General features: G+C 45.4%; 1 protein-coding gene and 1 long non-coding RNA gene across 11 annotated transcripts in view; one reads left to right on the top strand and one right to left on the bottom strand.

The window, feature by feature from the left end:
• The window catches only part of LOC138821495 (uncharacterized), a 49,257-nt gene extending 39,492 nt beyond the window's left edge, over positions 1-9,765 (bottom strand). For 2 of the 3 annotated variants that reach the window (XR_011370160.1, XR_011370162.1), the window contains exon 1: positions 9,326-9,735. This is a non-coding gene — a long non-coding RNA (uncharacterized lncRNA). Of the gene's footprint in view, positions 1-9,325 lie in introns of all 3 variants that reach the window. The other variant, XR_011370161.1, reaches the window with a different exon arrangement.
• A 112-nt stretch (positions 9,766-9,877) lies between these two features.
• The window catches only part of LOC138821537 (phosphatidylinositol 4-kinase beta), a 40,862-nt gene continuing 28,915 nt past the window's right edge, over positions 9,878-21,824 (top strand). The window contains exons 1-2 of one of the 8 annotated variants that reach the window (XM_070013864.1): positions 9,900-10,265; positions 11,155-11,352. In XM_070013864.1, the coding sequence (XP_069869965.1) occupies positions 11,348-11,352 (5 nt within the window). In that variant the 5' untranslated portion in view covers positions 9,900-10,265; positions 11,155-11,347. Of the gene's footprint in view, positions 10,266-11,154; positions 11,353-21,824 lie in introns of all 8 variants that reach the window. The other 7 variants (XM_070013866.1, XM_070013867.1, XM_070013870.1 and 4 more) reach the window with 7 other exon arrangements.

Below are 21,824 nucleotides of genomic sequence, written 5' to 3'. Positions count from 1 at the left end.
CTTTCCTTGCATGCATGAGGCCCTGGGTTCGATTCCTCAGTACCACATAAGCAAAAAGAAAAAAGCTGTTAGTGGCATGTTTTGGCGGGGGGCTGGGAAGGTGGTTCAAGTGGTAAGAGCACTAGCCTTGAGCTGAAGAGCTGAGGGACAGCACCTAGGCCCAGAGTTCAAGCCCCATGACTGACCAAAAAATTTTTTTTTAATTTGTTGGGATTATTTTATATTCTGTAAGTTATTTTGGAAGTCTAAATCTGTTTTAATGCTTTCTGCTGACGTTTGCCTATAGTAACTTGTTTCCTTGTTTGTTGTCTTCTGTGTGTGTGCGTGTGTGCGTGCGTGCGTGCATGTGTGTGTGTGTGCCACTCCTGGGACTTGAATTTAAGGCCAGGGTGCTGTCCCTGAGTTTTTTTGCTCAAAGTTAGCACTCTATCACTTAAGCCACAGCTCCACTTTAGGCTTGTTGGTGGTTAATCAGAGATATGAGTCTCATAGACTTTCCTGTCTGAGCTGGTTTCAAACTGTGATCCTCAGATCTCAGCCTCCTGAGTAGCTAGGATGCCAGGAGTGAGCCACCAGTGCCTACCTACATTTTATCTTAGGGTTTTGAACACATACTGTGTTTAATGTTGTGGGAACCCAAGGGCCCAAATTAGGGTGTTTTCCTCTAGAAAGAATTTGTACTGGGGCTGGGAAGGTGGCCCAGTGGTAGAGTGCTTGCCTTGCATGCATGAGGCCCTGGGTTCGATTCCTCAGCACCGCATAAGCAAAAAGCCGGAAGTGGCACTGTGGCTCAAGTGGTAGAGCGCTAGCCTTGAGCTGAAGAGCTGAGGGACAGGGCCCAGGCCCAGAGTTCACGCCCCACAACCGGACCCAAAAAAAAAAGAATTTGTACTTAAGTTTCACCAGGTTGTGCCCCTTACTTGGGATTGTTTCAGCCTCTTCCTAGAGTACAGGGTTAAGCCAGGCACTAGCTCTCCTAGTTATTCAGGAGGCTGAAATCTGGCCAGCTACCCTAGAAGTTTGCTAGACACTATCTCCAAAATAACCAGCAAAAACAGGGCTGGAGGCATAGCTCAAATAGTAGAGTACCATCCTGGAAATCGTAAGGGACTGAGTTCAAACCCCAGTACCACTAAGGAAAAAAAAATACAGTCCAGGTTTAGAAGGCTGAGGGTATAGCTCACTGGCAGAGTGTTTGTCCAGCATGTCTGTGGCTCTGGGTTGGAGGTGAGGGTGAAAGTCCAGATTTAATTTAGGAGTCCCAAGTTTTTAACCCTTTACTTAGCTGATCCATGGTTTACAGAATTCACAACATTGATTTAGGCATTTGTCCTCAAGGCAAACCTGGTTCTACCACGTTGCTCATCTTTTGTGAAGCCTTCAGCTTAATGATACATATTTTTTTCTCTGTTAGTATTTTCCCTTTTTTAACTAGCTCAGCAAAGTGGTAACAATTATGCAATTGCTATAATTGACCCAGAAGGTACTTGTATTTTAATGGGAGAGTGCTCCATATTATTCATGCTGCTAGGAATCTATTAACAAAGTTATAACATTTTCTCCTTTGTTTTTCTAAATGTTTGGCACTTGCTTTACAGCAGCAGCTTCCTGAGATTCTGTCTTCAAACATTCTAGGTGGGAAGGTAGAGAAGTTAATGATGATCACACAGAGTATGAGTTCCATGCACCCAGGGCTGTGTAGGGCAGAGGAATAGCACTCAGGTGAAAAAGGTATCTTGCTGGTAGAGGTAAATAGGAGTTAGAAGGTCAAGTCTAGTTCATAAAGCAAAGGCAAAGATAAGCCCAGTGCTTGTGACTCATGCCTAATCTTACCTACTCAGAGGCTGAGATCTGAGGATTACAGTTCCAAGCCAGCCCAGGTAGGGAAGTTTGTGAGACTCTCATCTCCAATTAATCATCAAAAAGCCAGAAGTGAAGCTGTGGCTCACGTGGTAGAGAGCTAGCCTGGAGCAAAAAGAAGCTCAGAAAGCAGGCGGCTCATGCCTATAATTCTAGCGACTCAGGAGGCTGAAATCTGAGAATCACAGTTCAAAGCCAGCTCAGGCAGAAAAGTCCCTGTGAGAGTCTTATCTCTAATTAGCCACTGGAAAACCAGAACTGGTGCTGTGGTTCAAGTGGTAGAACGCTAGCTTTGAGTTAAAGAGCTCAGGGACAGAGCCCAGGCCCTGAGTTCAAGGCCCACAACTTCCAAAAAAAAAAAAAAAAAGGTAAAAAGAAGCTCAGACTGCACTAAGGCCCTGAAAAGCAAAAATAACATAGGCATATGGTGAAAAAGAGTAAGAGCTACTGTTTTGAGACTCTCAGAGAACTGTAAATGCAGGGACATCAATTTGAGCTGAGAAATCTGGGAAGGCTTTGTGGAAAACTTAAGGCTTGGAGGTAAAGTGAAATCTAGTAGAGCATTTTAGAAAATGGTGGGGATGTGGCATGGTATGGTAACCTAGGAGAGACATGATTAGGAGAGATATATAAGCACAATAGTGAGGGCTAGGAATGTGGTAGAGTGCTTGCCCTAGCATGCATGATGCCCTGGGTTTGATTCCTCACTACCACATACACAGAAAAAGCTGGAAGTGGCGCTGTGGCTCAAGTGGTAGAGTGCTATGCTAGCCTTGAGCAAAGGAAGCTCAAGCAGAGCACTGGTGGCTCACACCTGTAACCCTAAATACTCAGGAGGCTGAGATCTAAGGATGGCTGTTCAAAGCCAGTCTGAGCAGGAAAGCCCAAGAGACTCTTATCTCCAATTAACCATCAGAAAACCGGAAGGGGCGCTGTGGCTCAAGAGGTATAGCTCTAGCCTTGAGCTGAAGAGCATAAGGACAGCATCCATACCAACTTCAATCCCCACGACCGACCAAAAAACCCAAACAGACAATAGTGAGAAACTGGAAGAGCACCTAGCATTATAGTTATTTGTTGTCTGAAAGAAACTGAATTTTTTTTAAAAAGTGAGAAGTTGGTATTAGTGTATGGAGAACTGGAGTCTAGAGCTGTTGACATTATCCATGTAGGAGCAGATGAGGGACTGACCCTGATGCTGACATTAGAAATGATCAGCATAGGGAAAAAGAAATCACTGGTAATAAGATATATAGAAGCTACCTAGGAAATATCCTCACCATGACTGGGGATGGGACATCTCTATTCACTGGAATACCAGACCATTGGATGATTTTGAGATTTGTGTGGAATTTAAAGTAGTCTCATGCACCCTATTGTTAAAATGGAAGACGAAACAGGTTACTTCTGCATAGTTGAAACAACCTTCAGTTTATTAGATGAATAGCTGAATTTAAGATTGTGGAGGAGTACCTACTGCTTCCCCTCCCACATTCCTGACTTCTGCCCCTTCACAATCCCCAGGTCACTACTGCCTTCCATAGGGTCTTTTTTAATTGAAAGAGTGATGAGCTGGGGGGTTACAGTTACATAGGTAAGGCATTAAGTACGTGTAGAGCTCAAGGCTAGCTTTCTTTTTTTTTTTTTTTGGGGGGGGGGGTCCAGTCATGGGGCCTGAACTCTGGGCCTGGGCGCTGTCCCTCAACTATTCAGCTCAAGGCTAGCGCTCTACCACTTGAGCTACAGTGCCACTTCCATTTTTCTGGTGATTTATTGGAGATAAGGGTTTCACGAACTTTCCTGCCCTGGTTGGCTTTGAACGGTGATCGTCAGCTCTCAGCCTCCTGAGTAGCTAGAATTACAGGTGTGAGCCAAGCACCCGGCAACTCACAGGATTTTTTTTGGGGGGGGGGGTCTGGTTGTGGGACCTGAACTCTGGGCCTGGGCGCTGTCCCTCAGCTCTTCAGCTCAAGGCTAGCACTCTACCACTTGAGCCACAGTGCCAGTTTTGGCTTTTTTCTTTTTGCTTATGTGGTGCTGAGGAATCGAACCCAGGGCCTCAGGCATGCAAGGCAAGTGCTCTACTACTGAGCCACCTTCCCAGCCCCACTCACAGGATTTTTAAATACATGCTCACAGCAGCTTGTGATATAACAAAGAAAGAAATAGCTGAAGGGAGATTTTCTTATAGTTAAGAGCATGAATTCAAACGTTAGTTTTACCATTACCATATGATTTTGAACATTAGCCAGTTTAGCAAAGTTGCAAAACAGCATTTTTAAAAAGTGAAATAAGAATCTAAAATATCTGGGCTGGGAAGGTGGCTCAGTGGTAGAGCACTTGCCTTGCATGCCTGAGGCCCTGGGTTCGATTCCTCAGCACCACATAAGCAAAAAGAAAAAATGCCGGAAGTGGCGCTGTGGCTCAGGTGGTAGAGCGCTAGCCTTGAGCTGAAGAGCTAAGGGATAGTGCCCAGGCCCAGAGTTCAGGCCCCACGACCGGACCCAAAAAAAAAAAAAAAAAAAAAGAATCTAAAATATCAGGCTGGGAAGGTGGCTCAGTGGTAGAGTGCTTGCCTTGAATGCATGAGGCCCTGAGTTTGATTCCTCAGCACCACATAAGCAGAAAATGCCGGAAGTGGTGCTGTAGCTCAAAGTGGTAGAGCGCTAGCCTTGAGCCGAAGAGCTGAGGGACAGTTCCCAGGCCCAGAGTTCAGGCCCCACAACTGACAAAATAAATAAATTAATAATAATCTAAAATATCAAAGTGCATCACACATAGAGTATTTCATAAAATTCATTAAGACATGTTTATGTATCACTCTTCAGTGGTCATGATATAAAATATATCTCTTACTGTGGGCTGAAGTAAAACAATATGGAAAAGCAATTACTAACCATTCTGAAGCTCACTTTCTATTAAATGGGCTAAAGTTTCTTTCATGGACTTGTAAGGAAAAAACGGTTAACTCTCTTTTCATTTCACTGGGGAAAAAAGCTTGTAATATCTATGGTTAGGGAAGGACTTTATTTATTTTTTGTTGTTTTGTTTTAGTTTTGTAAATTGAACTCAGGGCCTTGCATAATAGACAGGCACTCTGCCACCGGGCCACCGACACATACCACCAGCCCTTTGTTTTTCATTTTACTCTTATTACAGGGTCCCATTAAGCTGCTCAGGCTGGCCTTAAACATGTAACTCCTGCCTCAGCCTCTTTAGTAGCTGTGATTATAGGTGCGGTATCACAGATGTGTACAACCATGTCTGGCTTTTATTTGGCCACAAAGGTGTTTAACATATAATTGTAGTTATGGCATGATATAAGTCCTATAATTTTATTAGTCTTCCAGTAAGCCAATTTCTTTCCCATATTTAATGAAATTATTTTTTGGGCCAGTCCTGGGGCTTGAACTCAGGGCTTTAGGCACTGTTCCTGAGCTTTTTTTTGCTTATGGCTAGAACTCTACCACTTGAGCCACAGTGCCCACTTCTGGCTTTTTTCTGTTTATGTGGTACTAAGGAATTGAACTCAGGATTTCAGGCATGCTAGGCAAGCACTCTACCACTAGGCCACATTCCTAGCCCTTTGATGAAATTTAAATAAGACAAATGTCATTATCTTATCCTGTTTGTACTTTCCTGCCCTCCTCACAATCAATGTGACACACACATACATACTTTTCCACCAAGACAAGAGGCTTCTTCACAGGCATATATGCTGGGAATATGGCTTAGTAGTAGCCTAGCATGCCTAGCATGCATGAAGCCCTGGGTTTGATTCCTCAGTACCACTTACACAGAAAAAGCCAGAAGTGAGGCTGTGGCTCAAGTGGTAGAGCACTAGCATTGAGCAACAGACAGGCTCAGGGACAGTACCCAGTCCCTGAGTTCAAGCCCCAGGACTGGAAAAAATAAAAAAAAATAAGTTCATGGGTTGAAGACTTTCATATAACACATGTTCTATTTTTATACATAATATGGGAAAAATAATAGTATTCCATTTTAGCCAAACACTTGTGGTTCATGCTGGGGTCCTAGCTATCCAAGAGGCTGAGATCTGAGGACCATGGTTGGAAGCCAGCCTGGGCAGAAAAGTCCATGAGACATCTCCAATTAACCACCAGAAACCAGAAGTGGAGCTGTGGCTCAAAGTGGTAGAGTCCTAGCTGTGAGCAAAAGAGCTCAGGGGTAACACCCAGACCCTGAGTTCAAACCTCATGACCAGGAAAAAAAAAAAAAATAACCAGAGCAAAAAGGGCTCTAGTGAGCTGGGAAGGTGGCTCAGTGGTAGAGTGCTTGCATGCATGAGGCCCTCGGTTCAATTCCTCAGTATCACATAAGCAGAAAAAGCCGGAAGTGGCGCTGTAGCTCAAGTGGTAGAGTGCTAGCCTTGAGCTGAAGAGCTGAGGGACAGCGCCCAGGCCCAGAGTTCAGGCCCCACAACTGGCAAAAAAAAAAGGGCTCTAGTGGTAGAGCACCTGCCTAAGTGCAAAGCTCTCAGTTCAAATCAATACCATTTAAAACAAACCCTGAGCACACCTATAATGGGATTATGCTACTTAAGAAGCAAAGGCAATAGGATCAAGAGTTCAAAGCTGGGCTGGGAAGGTGGCTCAGTGGTAGAGCGCTTGCCTTGCATGCCTGAGGCCCTGGTTCAATTCCTCAGCACCACATAAGCAAAAAGAAAAAAGCCGGAAGTGGTGCTGTGGCTCAAGTGGTAGAGCGCTAGCCTTGAGCTAAAGAGCTGAGGGACAGTGCCCAGGCCTAGAGTTCAGGCCCCACAACTGGACCAAAAAAAAAAAAAAAAAAAAAAAAAGAGTTCAAAGCCAGCCCAGGCAAAGTCAGTAAGACCCTATTTCAAAAACAAAATAAACTGGTAAATAAAATAAAATAAATAAACTGGGCTGGGAATATGGCTTAGTGATAGAGTGCTTGCCTGGCATGCATGAAGTCCTGGGTTCGATTCCTCAGAAGCAGAAAAAGCCAGAAGTGGCGCTGTGGCTCAAGTGGTAGAGCACTAGCCTTGAGCACAGAGAAGCTCAGGGACAGTGCCCGGGTCCTGAGTTCAAGCCCCAGGACTGCTCCCCACACTCCCCCACCCCCCAAAAAAAACATAAAATAAACCTAAAAGAAGCTACATGGGAGGCTGAGAACCAAGAGAATCCTGGTTTTAAGACCAGCAGGGGAAGAAAAGTTCATAAGACCCCTTTCAGTTCATAGCTGGGCACACACACCTGTCACATAAAACTATATGAAAGACTGAAACTTGGCAGGCTGCAGGGCCAGGCAAGCTGGGGCAGAAAAGTAATCAAGACAATGTCTCCACAGAGGAAAGCTGCATGTAGTGGCATAAATCTGTGATCTCAGAGATGATGGGAACTCTAAAGTAAGTGGATTGTGGCTCAGGTCTATCCTAATATAATCAATGAAAAATAGAGCTGGAGGCATGATTCAAGTTTAACAAGCACAAAACCTGAGTTTTAAATCCCAATCCCAATGCCATCAAAAAGGGGATTGGGGGTCGGGGTGGGCCCGGGAAGGTGTCTCAGTGGTAGAGTGCTTGTCTTGCATACATGGTGCCCTGGGTTAGATACCTCAGCACCACATAAGCAGAAAAAGCTGGAAGTGGTGCTGTGGCTCAAGTGGTAGAGCACTAGCCTTGAGCTGAAGAGCTGAGGGACAGCACCCAGGCCCAGAGTTCAGGCCCCATGACCAACAAAAAAATTTAAAAAAATAATGTCTAAAAAAAGGGGATTTGGGGAGTGTAGTTCAAGTGTTAGAGCATTTGCCTGGTATGAATAGACCCTGTGTTCAATGTCCTGTGTTCAATTCCCAGTACTGAAAAAAACAACAATATCTACCTACTATTGAAAGGTGGTCCCATCTCTTTCTACAATGTCTTAAAAGGTTAGTCTTAGCCAGGCACCGGTGGCTCACGCCTGTAATTCTGGCTACTCAGGAGGCTGAGATCTGAGAATCACAGTTCAAAGCCAACCCAGGCAGGAAAGTCTGTGAGACTCTTATCTCCAATAAACCACTAGAAAACCGGAAGTGGAGCTGTGGCTCAAGCAGTACAGCGCTCACCTTGAGCTGAAGAGCACAGGGACAGCGCCCAAGCCCAGAGTTCAAGCCCCATGACTGACTCCCCCCCCACCAAAAAAAAGGTTAGTCTTGTGGCCTTTGTGAATTCTACCCCTTAAGGGGATATGAGGCATTTTAGGCTAAAGCAAACATTTTTGCCTTGATACTCATGGAACAACTAGTTGGAAACTGGCCAAGAGCTGCTGATCCTAACAGGTGGACTGGTGATGCCTCACTGCAGATGTGATGACAAACTGAAACTGTCTCTGGCACCTGTTCTCTGCTTGTCTTTCACTACTATACTCCTGCTTCAACCTAGTGTACCTTTTTGCCTTGTACTTATGATTTGAATAAACTTCCAGTTCTATTCTTCTACAATCTTTTTGGCCTTCAGAATGTGCTCTCCTCTTTTATTATTCTGCTGTATAATATCCAATATTTTTTTAACTCATCTTTTTTTTTTTATTGTAAAGATACTATACAGAGGGTTACAGTTACATGAGTGAGGTAATGAGTACACTTCCTCTTGAACATTGTTACCCCCTCCATTGTTTTCCCCCTACCATCCCCTCCCTCCCGCCCTTCCCCGAGGTTCTTTTTTTTTTATTGTGTAATATCCAATATTTAATATCTACAATCTAAGTCACGATAGCCACAGTATTCTTTTTTTTTTTTTTTTAACCAGTACTGGTTGATCAAGGCTGGTGCTCCATCATTTGACTCATAGATCTACTTCCACATTTTTACTGATTAATTGGCTAGCCAAATCTGGGTTAAACTTGAACTGTGATCTTCAAATCTTAGCCTCCTGAGTAGGTAGGATTACGGGCATGAACCCCCTGGCACCTGGCTTTGATCTGTATTCTCTTGACGCTCACAAAACTTTGTGAGCTGTTAATATTACTGCATCCACTTTGCAAACACAGAAACTGACGTTCAAGCCTGGGGTGGATGATATGTGGTGGTAGCATCAGCTACTAAGTAGGTTAAGGTAAGGGAATCGGTTAAGTCCAGGAGTTCTAGACCAGCCTGGCCTCTAAACGGAAAGGAAAAAAACAACTTGAGTTTAAGAGGTTATATCAGTTATCAGGTTGGCAGTGGCAAAGAAGATGATGGCATCCAAGATCTGGATGCCAAATAACTACCCTCAGTGTAAAATATCATCAGATAAGATTCTGGGGGGGGGGGAATAGATGTTACTTAAATCCCTTAGCAAAGACACTGGGATAGAGGTTCTGAGGAGGAAGAAGTCTCTCAATTATCAGTGCGAATCAACAAATACGCAAAATCAAAACCAGAAGTTCAGTCTGTCTATTTATTTAGTCTTTTGCCGTGGTGGCTTTCGTTAGAAAGAAGGGATTTCCGTCCTTATCATTTCACTCACCTCTCCCAGCCAGGGAGTGACTTCGGAGGCAGAACCACGGCCGCTGAAATTGTAACATTCCGGAAGCGAGAAGAAACACAATCGTGGCATTGCCCTTAAAGATGAATAAGGAAAGAGCAGTAAGGGTGACGGTCTTCCTCACCCACCCTGGTCTTTCCCGTCTCCTTTTTGGCCCCTCCGGCATGGATCCCAGAGTCCGGTTTACTAAGGAAGTGAAGTAGGATTAGGGAGGAGGGAAAGTCCCCGGTTTCAATTACAGTAGCCTGTAACTGTAGCTGACTCAAAAGCCTCCTTTACACAGTATTTACATGTTTCTGTATTTATAGACCCTCTTTCCTAAGAGGGCGCCCATACCCGGCCACCTAATCCAGTTCCTTTCGCAGAACCACCTTCTCGGCTTCCTTAGTCGAGCAAATCCTCCCCCGCCTCAGGTCCGCCTCTCAAACATTGGCCCCGCCCACTCCCCGTAAGCCCCGCCCTTCCCTCTCCCTCCCGAGATTCCAACTATCCTTTCCCCGCCCCCTTTTCTATTTTTGAACAGGCACATTCTGGGCAGCTCATTTGACTCAGATTACTATAGGATCGGTGGGGGTCCTGAGCGTCGGGGAAGTAAGAAAGCAAATCCCGGGAAGAAAGGCTTGAGTTCCGGAAAACCTTACATCAAGACCTGCTGGAGAAATACTATTGTGATTATTATTATTATCAGTACATATTCTTTTGATCCTGACTGTGGAGCAGGGTTCAACTTCAGGCAGCATCAAGGCCCCTTCAGGCAGCGCCGTGGGCAGCCCCGCAGCCGGGGCCTGGTGCAGCCGCCGCGGCCGCTGTCAGGGAAGCGCAGGCGGCCAATGGAACCCGGGAGCGGCCGCTGCTGCTGAGGCGGCGGTGTCGGCAGCCCGACCCCGACCGCCTGCACCCCCTCCGCAGGGGTCCCCAGGAGGTAAGCGACTCCTGCCCCTTGAGTCACCTTTGCCCCGTGTGGTGGTGGTGGTGGGGCGCTCTCACCCTGTCCCGCAAAGCCTCCCTCCACCTGGGTTCGACCACAAAACTGCCCTGGGGGTGGCAGCTGCACCCTGCCCTCCACCCTTTGCTCTCGGGGCGGGGGTCCTCCTCTGCTTTTTGGATTCCTCGTCTGTTTAGCCCCTCCTTCGGCCCCGAGGATTCCCGTCCACCCCCCCCCCCGCACCTTCTTACCCTCATTGCCTCCGTCCCTAATTATTTTTCCCGTCGTGAACCCTTCCCACCTTAGATCCCTTCCAGAAGGTCCATCTTTGTTTGTCCTTTTCCGTCATCTGTGCTTCTGCCCCAAACATTTTCCATAGACTCCGCCTTTATCGCTTTTTCTATTTTGCCCCACTCCACCAAAATCTGTGCGCCCTCTGCACGGAGTTCCCGTTTTCTGGAACTAAAAGCTTGTAGCCCCCTTATCCTAGGCTGCTTCTGATGTCATTACCTCACCGTCTCCCACCCACCCAGCTCCTGGCTTCCAAGAATTGCCCATGCCTCTCTCCTTCATTGATCTCAGGCCCTTGTCATCATTTCCAAAGTACCATTTACATTCTACTTTGACCTTAACCCTCACCTTCTGTAGAGGGTTTTATGATCCCTGGAGCCATCTAGCTTCCTTTTCCCCCTTCTCAATCCCAGCCCTCTGAGGGTTCCTTCCCCTAAGAGAAAGATCCGACTTTGGATCCTTCCCATTTCCAACTTTGACACCTCCCCGTAGTTTCAAGGATTTTGCTGATCTTTGTGTCAATTGGTTCTGTTTTTCCTGTGGCTTTTATGTGTTCTTTGTCACACTCTTTATCTCCAAATACCACTTATTTCAGGATCAGCTAAACCTTGAACTAAGAAGAAAATGTGTTGGGAGGAGGGGGAGCCTCAGCTGTCTCAGGCTTTTCTGGACAAAAGGGTGTTTCTGGAGGATGGAGCAAGTTTTGAAGAAGTCCCTATCAGATTACACTTTGTTGACTACTCAGGAGCAGCCACTAGGAGGGATGAACAGGCCTGCATGGAAACTGAATGAGGTTGTGAGAAATTTTGTTTTGGATTATTTCGGGGTTGTGTTAAATAAATCCCAGAATAGAGTGTCTTCCCACCCCCTTTCAAGATGCAAGGGGAATCAGTTTACTGATTGAGGCTTACTAGAATAGTTTTGGTTGATTTCATAAGAGCTCAAGTTTAGGGTGGGGTAGATGGGGGTAAATGGGACAAAAAAAAATCAGACAATGGAAAGAGCTTGTACATTCAGAATCAGAACTCCTGGGTTCAGCATATAACTTCCTCACTTAACTTCTAGAATGGTCTTTTTGTAAAAATGGCCCACTCAATAAGCATCAATGCAGTAATAGGCTAATAGCAGGATGTGGGTTGGGAGAAGAATTCGGCTTGGTTTATTTGTTTATAAAACATTCTGGGTTCTCAGACAAAAGACATTTATTGCTAGTGGTTTTGTCATCCTGAGAATTTTCCTTCATCTCAGTCTTTCCAGTTTATAACCATGAGTGAAAGTTTGAAACACAAGCTCCTGACTTGCTTCTTTCGTCAACCCTGTGCATTAAGCTGCTGACCACCTGTGCCATTCCTCTTGCTCATAAATCCAGATTCTTTGGGGGTAGAAAGTGTTTGTGGAAAAGCTTTTTGAAGAAACTGGCTAGGAAAGAGAACTTGGGATTGGAAACTAGTTGTATTCCATCTCTCTTGGCCTGTGATTGTGAAGAGGACACATGAAGTTCCACTCATCTTCCAATTCTAGTCCCATCTGAAAGTAGTTATGCCACTTCATCTCACTTCTCCTTTTTCTATGCCCTAGTTAGCCAGAGTGCAGTCTGCTCATCATACCCTTTATAGAAGAAGCTTTACTCCTTAGAAGCATCGTAACCAGAAATATTTCCCCTAGTGTCTCTGCTTCCTTCTCAGCTAGGTTCACACCACATGAGAATATGTTCGTTGAACACTATCCAAAGGAACAAACTGAGATTTTCTTTCATTTGGGGAAGAGGTTTGGGAGGATCCTTCAGTAATTAGCATAGGATAAGAGAAGGCCTAGTCTAAGCACATTTGGAACTTGCAAAAGGGAGGAACAGTTCAGAGAAAGGTGAGCATATAGGTTGCTTCCGTTGCCATCTGTCAGTTTCATCAGGGGTTCTAAGAGCTGGCTTGGGCTGTCTGGCTGGAATCTACTTATACAAGCTTCACAGCCCTGCACAGAGTCCTTAACCTGATTCAATATTGACTTTACTACCTTGAGACCACTGCCTCCCTACCTACTGTAGCTTGGGAATGCCCTCTCCCCTAATGCTAGCACTTTTTGGGGCCTTGGGTAAGCCTTTGTCTGCTTCCTGGTGGGGCTTGAGCCTGCTTGACTGCTTAGCTTTGAGTAACTATAAGGAAAATGGAGGATTTTTTTTTCTCCACATTTACCATTGAAGCCAAAAAGGAAAGATGATTGAGACCTCTTTAAAGAAAGGTTTGAAGCAGAGCACTTGTAGCTCATGCTGTAATCTTAACTACTTAAAATGCTGAGGTCCAGAGGATCTCAGATAGAGACCAGCAAAAAGCCAGGGTAGAGTTATGGCTCAAGCAAGCTGAGCAAGCGTGAGACACTTAGATGAAAATACCATACTGGAGCTAGGTGCTGGTGGCTCATGCCTGAAATCCTAGCTACTCAGGAGGCTGAGATCTGAGGATTGCAGTTCAAAGCCAGCCCAGGCAGAAAAGTCCCTATAAGACTCTTATCTCCAATTAACCACCAGAAAATTGAAAGTGGTGCTGTGGCTCCAAGTGGTAGAACACTCGCCTTGAGCAAAAAAATTCAGGGACAGCACCCAGGCCCTGAGTTCAAGCCCCATGACCAAAAAACAACAACAAACCAATATACTGGCAGAGAGAGCGAGAGAAGGTTTTAATTAGACATTAAAACATTAAGAAATGAGAGGAACTTCTCAATAGCCAAACAAACAGCCTAAGGTGATATGGAATCTCTCTCTCTCTCTCTCTCTCTCTTTCTCTCTCTCCTCTCTTCCCTCTCTCCTCTCACCTCCCTCTCTGCCCCCGGCCTCCCCCCCCCCCCCCCCCCCGCCCTCTGTCCTGGGCCTTGAACTCTTAGGCACTGTCCCTGACCTTCTTTTCTTCTTTGCTCAAGGCTAGCACTCTACCACTTGAGCTACAGCACTATTTCTGGCTTTTTCCATTTATGTGCTACTGAGAAATTGAACACAGGGCTTCATGTGTACTAGGCAAGTACTCTACCACTAAGCCCCATTCCCAGCCCAGTGTTTGAGATTTCTTGACTCATTGGTACAAAAGTGGATTTAACTTTAGAGGTTTTATACCTGTTATTTATGCAATCATGTTATTTCTTCTTTTAGACACTTGTGTAAATTTAAATAATATATTTGAACTTTCTTTTCTTTTTTTTTTTTTTTTCCGGTCATGGGGCCTGAACTCTGGGCCTGGGCGCTGTCCCTCAGCTCTTCAGCTCAAGGCTAGCACTCTACCACTGGAGCCACAGCGCCACTACTGGCTTTTTCTGTTTATGTGGTGCTGAGGAATCGAACCCAGGGCCTCATGCTTGCAAGGCATGCACTCTACTGCTGAGCTACCTTCCCAGCCCCTGAACTTTCTTTTCTATTAACTGTACTGTGTGGTGGTGGGTGGGGAACAACGACTGAGGATTAGAACCCAGAGCCTCATTCATGGTAGGCGATTGCTCTACATTTACCTTCTGTCCCAGTCCTCTTTTTCATTAACTTTATTTTTTGTTTTTGTTCTTTTTGTCGGTTGTGGGGCTTGAACTCTAGGCCTGGGCACTGTCCCTGAACTTCTTCAGATCAAGGATAGCACTCTACCACTTGAGCCACAGCACCACTTCCAGCCTTTTCTGTTTATGTGGTGCTGAGTAATCGAACCCAGGGCCTCATGCATGCGAAGTAAGCACTCTACCACTGAGCCACCTTCCAAGCCCCATCTTTTTCATTAACTTTAAACAGTCTCAAATCCTCTCATGTTCTCTCTCCTCTCTTTCCTCTCTGTCCTCTCTTTCCTCTCTCTCCTTTCTCTCCACCCCTCTCCCCTGGGAAATAGGGTCTTCCTCTATAGCCCAGATTGACCTTGAACTCTACCTTAACTGGGTTTACAGCTATGCATTGCTACACACCTGGCTAACCATCTAGTCAGTACCCACCTAATAGGATAAAGATATTTGTACCTTCCCCCCCCTTTTTTTTTTTCACCTTTCATGATCCATCTCAAAGGACCTTTTAAATAGAAGAGAATTTAACTACATAGCCCAAATTGGCCTTGAACTCACTAGATAGCCTAGGTGAGGCCATATGGCGGTCTGCTATTCTCCCTCAGCCTCCAGAGTGCTTGGATCACAGGAAAATGCCATCATGCCTGGCTCAGGATGATCTCTTAAAGGTCATTCTATGAGCCAGCTGTAGTAGTACACTCTGGAGTCTGAGGCAGGAGACTTAGGAGTTCAAGGCCAGCCTGGGCTACATGGTGAGTTTGAGGTTAGCCTTGATTACATAGTAATGAACAGAGAGGGGGAGAGACCACTGTGTGAAAATATAGGAATGTATAAAAACATTGAGACTGATCTAAAACAATTCATATTTATCAAGTCCATAGAATAAAATTTGAAGAGAAGAATGGTGATTAACTAAGGCAGGGGTTTGATTTGGGACTCTTTGCCATCTTGTCTTGAGAAAGACCAGTTCAGTAAGTTGTTTAGTAGAAGGCAGTAGAAGGTTATTTGCCTAGAGTCTTTTGAGGATGAGGATCAGGAAGTTAGGTTAAGTGGTAGAATTCCCTTTTGCAGACATGTACTTAACTGCTCAGTCCCACAGAATACATATGTTCAGTCTCTAGCTGCTGCTCTCTCTCTGCTCTATAATAATCCCTGGTGCTGAGACTGGATTTCCTACCTTGCCTAGACCTAAGCCACAAGGCATAGTTGTGAACACTCCCTTGTTTCTTTTTTTTTTTGGTCGGTCATGGGACTTGAACTCTGGGCTTGGGCACTGTCCCTGTTCTCTTCAGCTCAAGGCGAGTGCTCTACTGCTTGAGCCACAGTGCCACTTCCGGTTTTCTAGTGGTTTATTGAAGATAAGAGGCTCATGGACTTTCCTGCCCAGGCTGGCTGCGATCCTCAGATCTCAGCCTCCTGAGTAGCTAGGATTACAGGCGTGAGCCACTGGCGCCCGGCTTCTTATTTTACCCTTCTTAGGAGCCAGCTGTTAGGCTAAGTCAAAGGAGGCTCCCTTCCCCCCACCCCCCACCCCCAGCTCCCCCTCTCATGCCATGTAGAAGGAGAGTTCCCCCAGGCTTCCCAGTTAAGTGTGGAGTTGTTTGGTCCTTGAGGACTATAGAAGTTGCTTCATGCTAATGGTTTGAATTTTCCTTTACTTTGTGTTTGCATGTGTGTATGTGTGTGTGTGTGTGTGTGTGTGTACACGTGTACACATGTACGAGTACTAGGGCTTAAACTTAAACTCGGTCTGGGCTCTGCTTTTCAGCTTTTCAGCTCAAGGCCAGTGCTCTACCACTTAAGCCACAGCGCTCCACTTCCAGCATTTTAGTGGTTTATTGAGGCTAAAAGTCTCATGGACTTTCCTGCTGGGGCTGGCTTGAAACTGCAATCCTTAGATCCCAGACTTCTGAGTATCTAGAATTACAAACATGATACACTGGTGCCCTTCTCTTATTCTTAACAATAAATGAATTGATGCTGAGGACCATGTCTAAGTTTTTTGGTTTGTTTTTGTGCCAGTACCAGGATTTAAACTCAGGGCCAAGGCACTGTCCCTTAGCTCTTTCGCTCAAGGCTGGCACTCTACCACGTGAGTCACAGCTCCAGTTCTTGCTTTTTGGTGGTTAATTGGAGATAAGAGTCTTATAGACATCCCTGTCTTTGATTTGGATTTGAACTGCAATCCTTAGATCTCAGCCTTCTGAGCAGCTAGAATTAAAGGAGTGAGCCACCACTGGCATATTTGTTGTTTTTCTTTTGTGGTGCTGAGGATCAAATCTAAGGCTAAGCAAACTTTTAAGTTTTGAACAGTGGACATCTTGAAGTTTTTGTTGACCTACCAGTCTCTGAAGTAGAGAAAAAGAGAAGGATGTGCCAAGTATAGAGATACTGAGAAAAAGAGTTGTTTATATAGGATGATTACAGCTAGCATATGAGTTTCTAAGCAGACCTAAAAGGTAAAGGTCCCAGTTGAATTAAAGTGGCCCTCTGAGGAGAGTGCCCTACAAAGAAAGGTGTGGCTGGGAATGATTAAAGCTTCCTTCTTCTTATTCCTGTGCAACACATAGTTGTGAGTAGAGACAGATTCACAGAGGCAGCCATGCTGGTTCTACCGCTCAGAGGACACTACCTAATTTTAGGAGAACATAGTAAAAGAGTTGTTACCTTCTTGCTAATACCAAGCCCAAACTGCATCAGAGAAATTAAATCCAGGAATGAACTTTTTTTTTCCAATTAAAAAAGTTATTATCATGAAGATCATGTGCCAGAGAGGTTACAGTTACAGAAGTCAGATTAAGAGTGCATTTCTTTTTGGACCATGTCACCCCTTCCCTCACTCTTTCCCAGTTTTCCCCTCTAATCCCCACCCACGAGTTGTGTAGTTCATTTTCAACATAGTGTCTAGTGAGTACCACTGCTGCATTTGTTCACCCTTTATTCCTCCATTTCTGTGTCCCCTCCTTTGCCCCCTCAAAGACAAACAAGACAGAAAGAAAACAAAAACAACAACAAAGAACAAACTCCTCTTGTTTTCATTTCCTAAAGTTCATTTTGATAAATATTATTTTATATGATCAGATGCACATAGACATTTCGCCTTTGTGTTCCTCTCCTAAGAGGAAGAGTATCCTCCTTTGGTCTCACTGTGAGTGAGGAATGAACTTCTTGCTAAACATGTAAACTTAAAAAAGAATTGATTGGTGGTAGTTGGGTTTGAACTGAAAGTAGTATCATGCTTACTGAGCATATACTCTACTACTTAAGCCACACCCCATCCCAGCCCCAAACTTTTTTTTTTTTTTTTTTTTTTGTGGGTCTTGAGGATTGAACTCTGTCCCTGAGCTCTTCAGCTCAAGGCTAACTCTCTACCACTTGAGCCATAGTGCCACTTCCAATTTTCTTGTGGTTAATTGGAGATGAGTCTCACAGACTTTTCTGCCTGGGTTTGCTTTGAACTGCGATCCTCAGATCTCAGCTTCCTGAGTAGCTTGGATTACAGGTGTGAGCTACCAGTGCCCAGCTTGTTGTTTTGTTTTGTTTTGTTTTTTTTGGATCCGGTCGTGGAGCTTGAACTCTGGGCCTGGGCGCTGTCCCTCAGCTCTTCAGCTCAAGGCTAGTGCTCTACCACTTGAGCCACAGTGCTACTTCTGGCTTTTTTTTTCTTTTTGCTTATGTGGTGCTGAGGAATCGAACCCAGGGCCTCATGCATGCAAGGCAAGCGTTCTACCACTGAGCCATCTTCTCAGCCCCTTGTTTTGTTTTTTAATAGACTGTTTTGTTCATCTCTGAGGAACATAAGAGTTTTCCATCTTTTTTTTCTATGAAGTAATCATCTTGATACCTAACATTTCCATTTTTTGAGAAAGAGACACTAGAAGGGTAGTGGTAGAAAATAGGGGTTTCCAGAGTAACGCAAAGAATCTATGTGCCTACTCAAAGTATAGGCATCCTGAGTCACCAGCACCAAAAGTGGTGTCACTGATCTTGGAAATCACCTACATTCCAGCTTTATCTTGCTTATCTCCCCTTGGTCACGTTCTGAAGTGAATCTTATTTTTATTTTATTTTTTATTTCAGCTTCTTGAGTAGTGATTACAGTTATGATTCACCCGTGTATCTTTTTTTTTTTGGGGGGGGGTCTGGTTGTGAGTCCCTCTAGAGAGTTCTGAGTAATGATTTTTTGTGCCTCCTTGTCTTTAAAAATTCTAGGACTAGGGGCTGGGAAAGTGGCTCAGTGGTAGAGCGCTTGCCTTGAATGCCTGAGGCCCTGGGTGTGATTCCTTAGCACCACATAAGCAAAAAGAAAAAAGCCAGAAGTGGCGCTGTGGCTCAAGTGGTAGAATCCTATCCTTGAGCAAAAGAAGCTCTGGGACAGTGCCTGGGCCCTGAGTTCAAGCCCCAGGTCCATCCTACACACAAAAACAAACAGAACTTCTAGATTTACAAGTCTTAACCTGATTTCTTTTTGCCTCTAGTACGTGGAGTATGTGATGACATTGGGTCAGGAGAAAGCTATCATCATAAATGTTTTAAAAGAGTTGGCTGGGTGTCAGTGACTCACACCTGTAATCCTAGCTACTCTGGAGGCAGAGATCTGAGAATTGCTGTTCAAAGCCAACCCGGGCAGGAAAGTCCAGGCAGGAAAGTCCATGAGACTCTTTTATCTCTTAATAAACCACCAGAAAACCAAAACTGGTGCTGTGGCTCAAGTGGTAGAGTACTAGCCTTGAGCTAAGAGCTGAGGGACAGCACCCAGGCCCAGAGTTCAAGCCCCATGACCAAAATCAAAACAAAAAAAAAACTAAAAGAGTTATAAGTGGTGCCAGGCTCTGGAAGCTGATGCCTGTAGTCCTGCCTACTCAGGAGGCTGAGATATGAGGATTATGATTCAAAGCCAGCCTGGGCAGGAAAGTCTGTGAGGCTCTTATCTCCAACAAACCACTAGAAAACTGGAAATGGAGCTGTAGTTCAAATTAGTAGAGCTCTAGCTTTGAGCAGAAAAGCTCAGGGACAGCACCCAGGCCCTGAGTTCAAGTCCCATGACTGACCAAAAAAAAGGTACAAGTGGGAGAGAGTGAGGGAAGGGGCGACATTGTCCAAAAATCAATACACTTTTGCCAGGGACTGGTAGCTTACACCTATTGTCCTAGCTCCTCAGGGGTCTGAGATCTGAGTATTACAGTTCAAAGCCAGCCTGGCCAGGAAAGTACTGAGACTCTTATCTGCAATTAACCACCAGAAAATTGGAAGTGGCGCAGTGACTCAAAATAATACAGTGCTAGCCTTGAGCACAAAGAGGCTCAGGAATAGTGCCCAGACCCTGAGTTCAAGCCCAATGACTGACCAAAAAAAAAAAAAAGGAAATACTCTTTACCTGACTTTTTTTTTTTTTTTTTGGTCGGCTGTGGGGCTCGAACTCTGGGCCTGGGCACTGTCCCTCAGCTCTTCAGCTCAAGGCAAGCGCTCTACCACTTGAGCTACAGCGCCACTTCCGGTTTTCTGTGGTTTATTGGAGATAGGAGTCTCACGGTCTCTCCTGCCCGGGTTGGCTTTGAACCGCGATCCTCAGATCTCAGCCTCCTGAGTAGCTAGGATTACAGGCGTGAGCCACCAGCGCCTGGCTTCTTTACCTGACTTAAGTAACTATAACCTCTCTGTACATTACCTTTATGGTACATTTTTTATTTATTTATTTTTTGTTGGTCTTGGGCCTTGAATTCAGGGCCTAGGCGCTGTCCCTAAGTACTTTTGTTCAAGGCTACTGCTATATCACTTTGAGCCACAGCACCCACTTCTGGTTTTTGAGTGGTTAATTGGAGATAAGAGTTTCCTGGAGGGCTGGGAAGGTGGCTCAGTGGTAGAGCACTTGCCTTGTATGCCTGAGGCTCTGGGTTGGATTCCTCAGCACCACATAAGCAAAAAGAAAAAAAAAAAACATAAGTGGTGCTGTGGCTCAAGTGGTAGAGCGCTAGCCTTGAGCTGAAGAGCTGAGGGACAGTGCCCAGGCCCAGAGTTCAGGCCCCACAACCAGACCCCCCCCAAAAAAAAAAAAAAAAAAAAGAGTCTCCTGGAGGCCTGGCGCCACTAGACTCCTTAGACTCTTATCTCCAGTTAATCACCAGAAAACCGAAGTGGTGCTGTGGCTTATTGTGGTAGAGCACTTGCTTTGATGTGAAGAGCTAAGGGACAGCACCCAGACCCAGAGTTCAAGCCCCATGACAAAAAAAAAAAAAAAAAAGCAGGACGCTGGTGTCTCAAGCCTGTAATCCTAGCTGCTCAGGAGGATAAGATCTGAGGATCACAGTTCAAAGCCAACTTAAGCAGGAAAGTCTGTGAGACTCATCTCTACTCAGAAAACTGGAAGTGGCTCTGTGGCTCAAGTGGTAGAGCACTAGCCTTGAGCTGAAGAGCTGAAGGACAGTGTCCAGGCCCAGAATTCAAGCCCCACGACCAACAACAACAACAACGAAAAAAGAATCTCAGGGACTTTCCTGCCCAGGCTGGCTTTGAACCACAATTCTCAGATCTCAGCCTCCTGAGTAGCTAGGATTATAGATGTGAGGCACCAGCGCCCAGCTAAAAAATTATTTTAAAAGAGTTATAAGTAACTAGCTTCTCTTTTCTTTCTTTTTTTTTTTTAATTTTTTTGGGGGGGGGTCCGGTCTGGGTCTGGGCGCTGTCCCTTAGCTCTTCAGCTCAAGGCTAGCGCTCTACCACTTGAGCCACAGCACCACTTCCGGCTTTTTTCTTTTTGCTTATGTGGTGCTGTGGAATCAAACCCAGGGCCTCAGGCATGCAAGGCAAGCACTCTACCACTGAGCCACCTTCCCAGCCCCTCTTTTCTTTCTTGCTTGCTAGCTTATTCCCCCTAAATCTGATACTAAGTTTTGAACTCAGGGCCTTGCTCCCACTTGGCTTTTTTTTTTTTTTTTTGTCAGTCCTGGGGCTTGAACTCTGGGCCTGGGCGCTGTCCCTCAGCTCTTCAGCTCAAGGCTAGTGCTCTACCACTTGAGCCACAGCGCCACTTCTGGTGTTCTGGTGGTTTATTGGAGACAAGAGTGCCATGGCCTTCCTTCCCAGACTGGCTTTGAACCTCAATCCTCAGATCTCTGCCTCCTGAGTAGCTAGGATTACAGGTGTGAGCCACCAGGGTCCAGCCCACTTGGCTTTTTGACTCACAAAAATTTGAGCCACTCCACCACTTGAGCCATGCCGCCACTTCCACTCTTTTTTTTTTTTTTTTTTCGGTCGTGGGGCTTGAACTCTGGGCCTGGGCGCTGTCCCTCAGCTCTTCAGCTCAAAGCGAGCGCTCTACCACTTGAGCTACAGCGCCACTTCCGGTTTTCTGGTGGTTTATTGGAGATAAGAGTCTCACGGTCTCTCCTGCCCGGGCTGGCTTTGAACCGCGATCCTCAGATCTCAGCCTCCTGAGTAGCTAGGATTACAGGCATGAGCCACCAGCGCCCAGCTCACTTCCACTCTTTTTGAGGGTTATTGGAGATAAGAGTATTGCAGATTTGTCTGCCCGGGCTGGTTCTGAACTGCAATTTTCAGAATTTAGGCTTCTAAATAGATAGGATTATGTGCATGAGTTACTGGCACCTGGAATAATTCACTTCTCTTATAAAATAATATAAGTATGTGCACACACACATTTACTGTTGACTGACCTTGTGGGTAGTTAGGATTCAACTAGCAGTGTGTGTGTGTGTGTGTGTGTGTGTGTGTGTGTGTGTGTGTGTG

The sequence above is a fragment of the Dipodomys merriami genome, unplaced genomic scaffold (assembly GCF_024711535.1).
Source record: "Dipodomys merriami isolate MVZ:Mamm:240054 unplaced genomic scaffold, mDipMer1.0.p SCAF_92, whole genome shotgun sequence".
NCBI classification, from domain to species: Eukaryota; Metazoa; Chordata; class Mammalia; order Rodentia; family Heteromyidae; genus Dipodomys; species Dipodomys merriami.
This window is presented reverse-complemented; position numbering and strand designations above follow the sequence as displayed.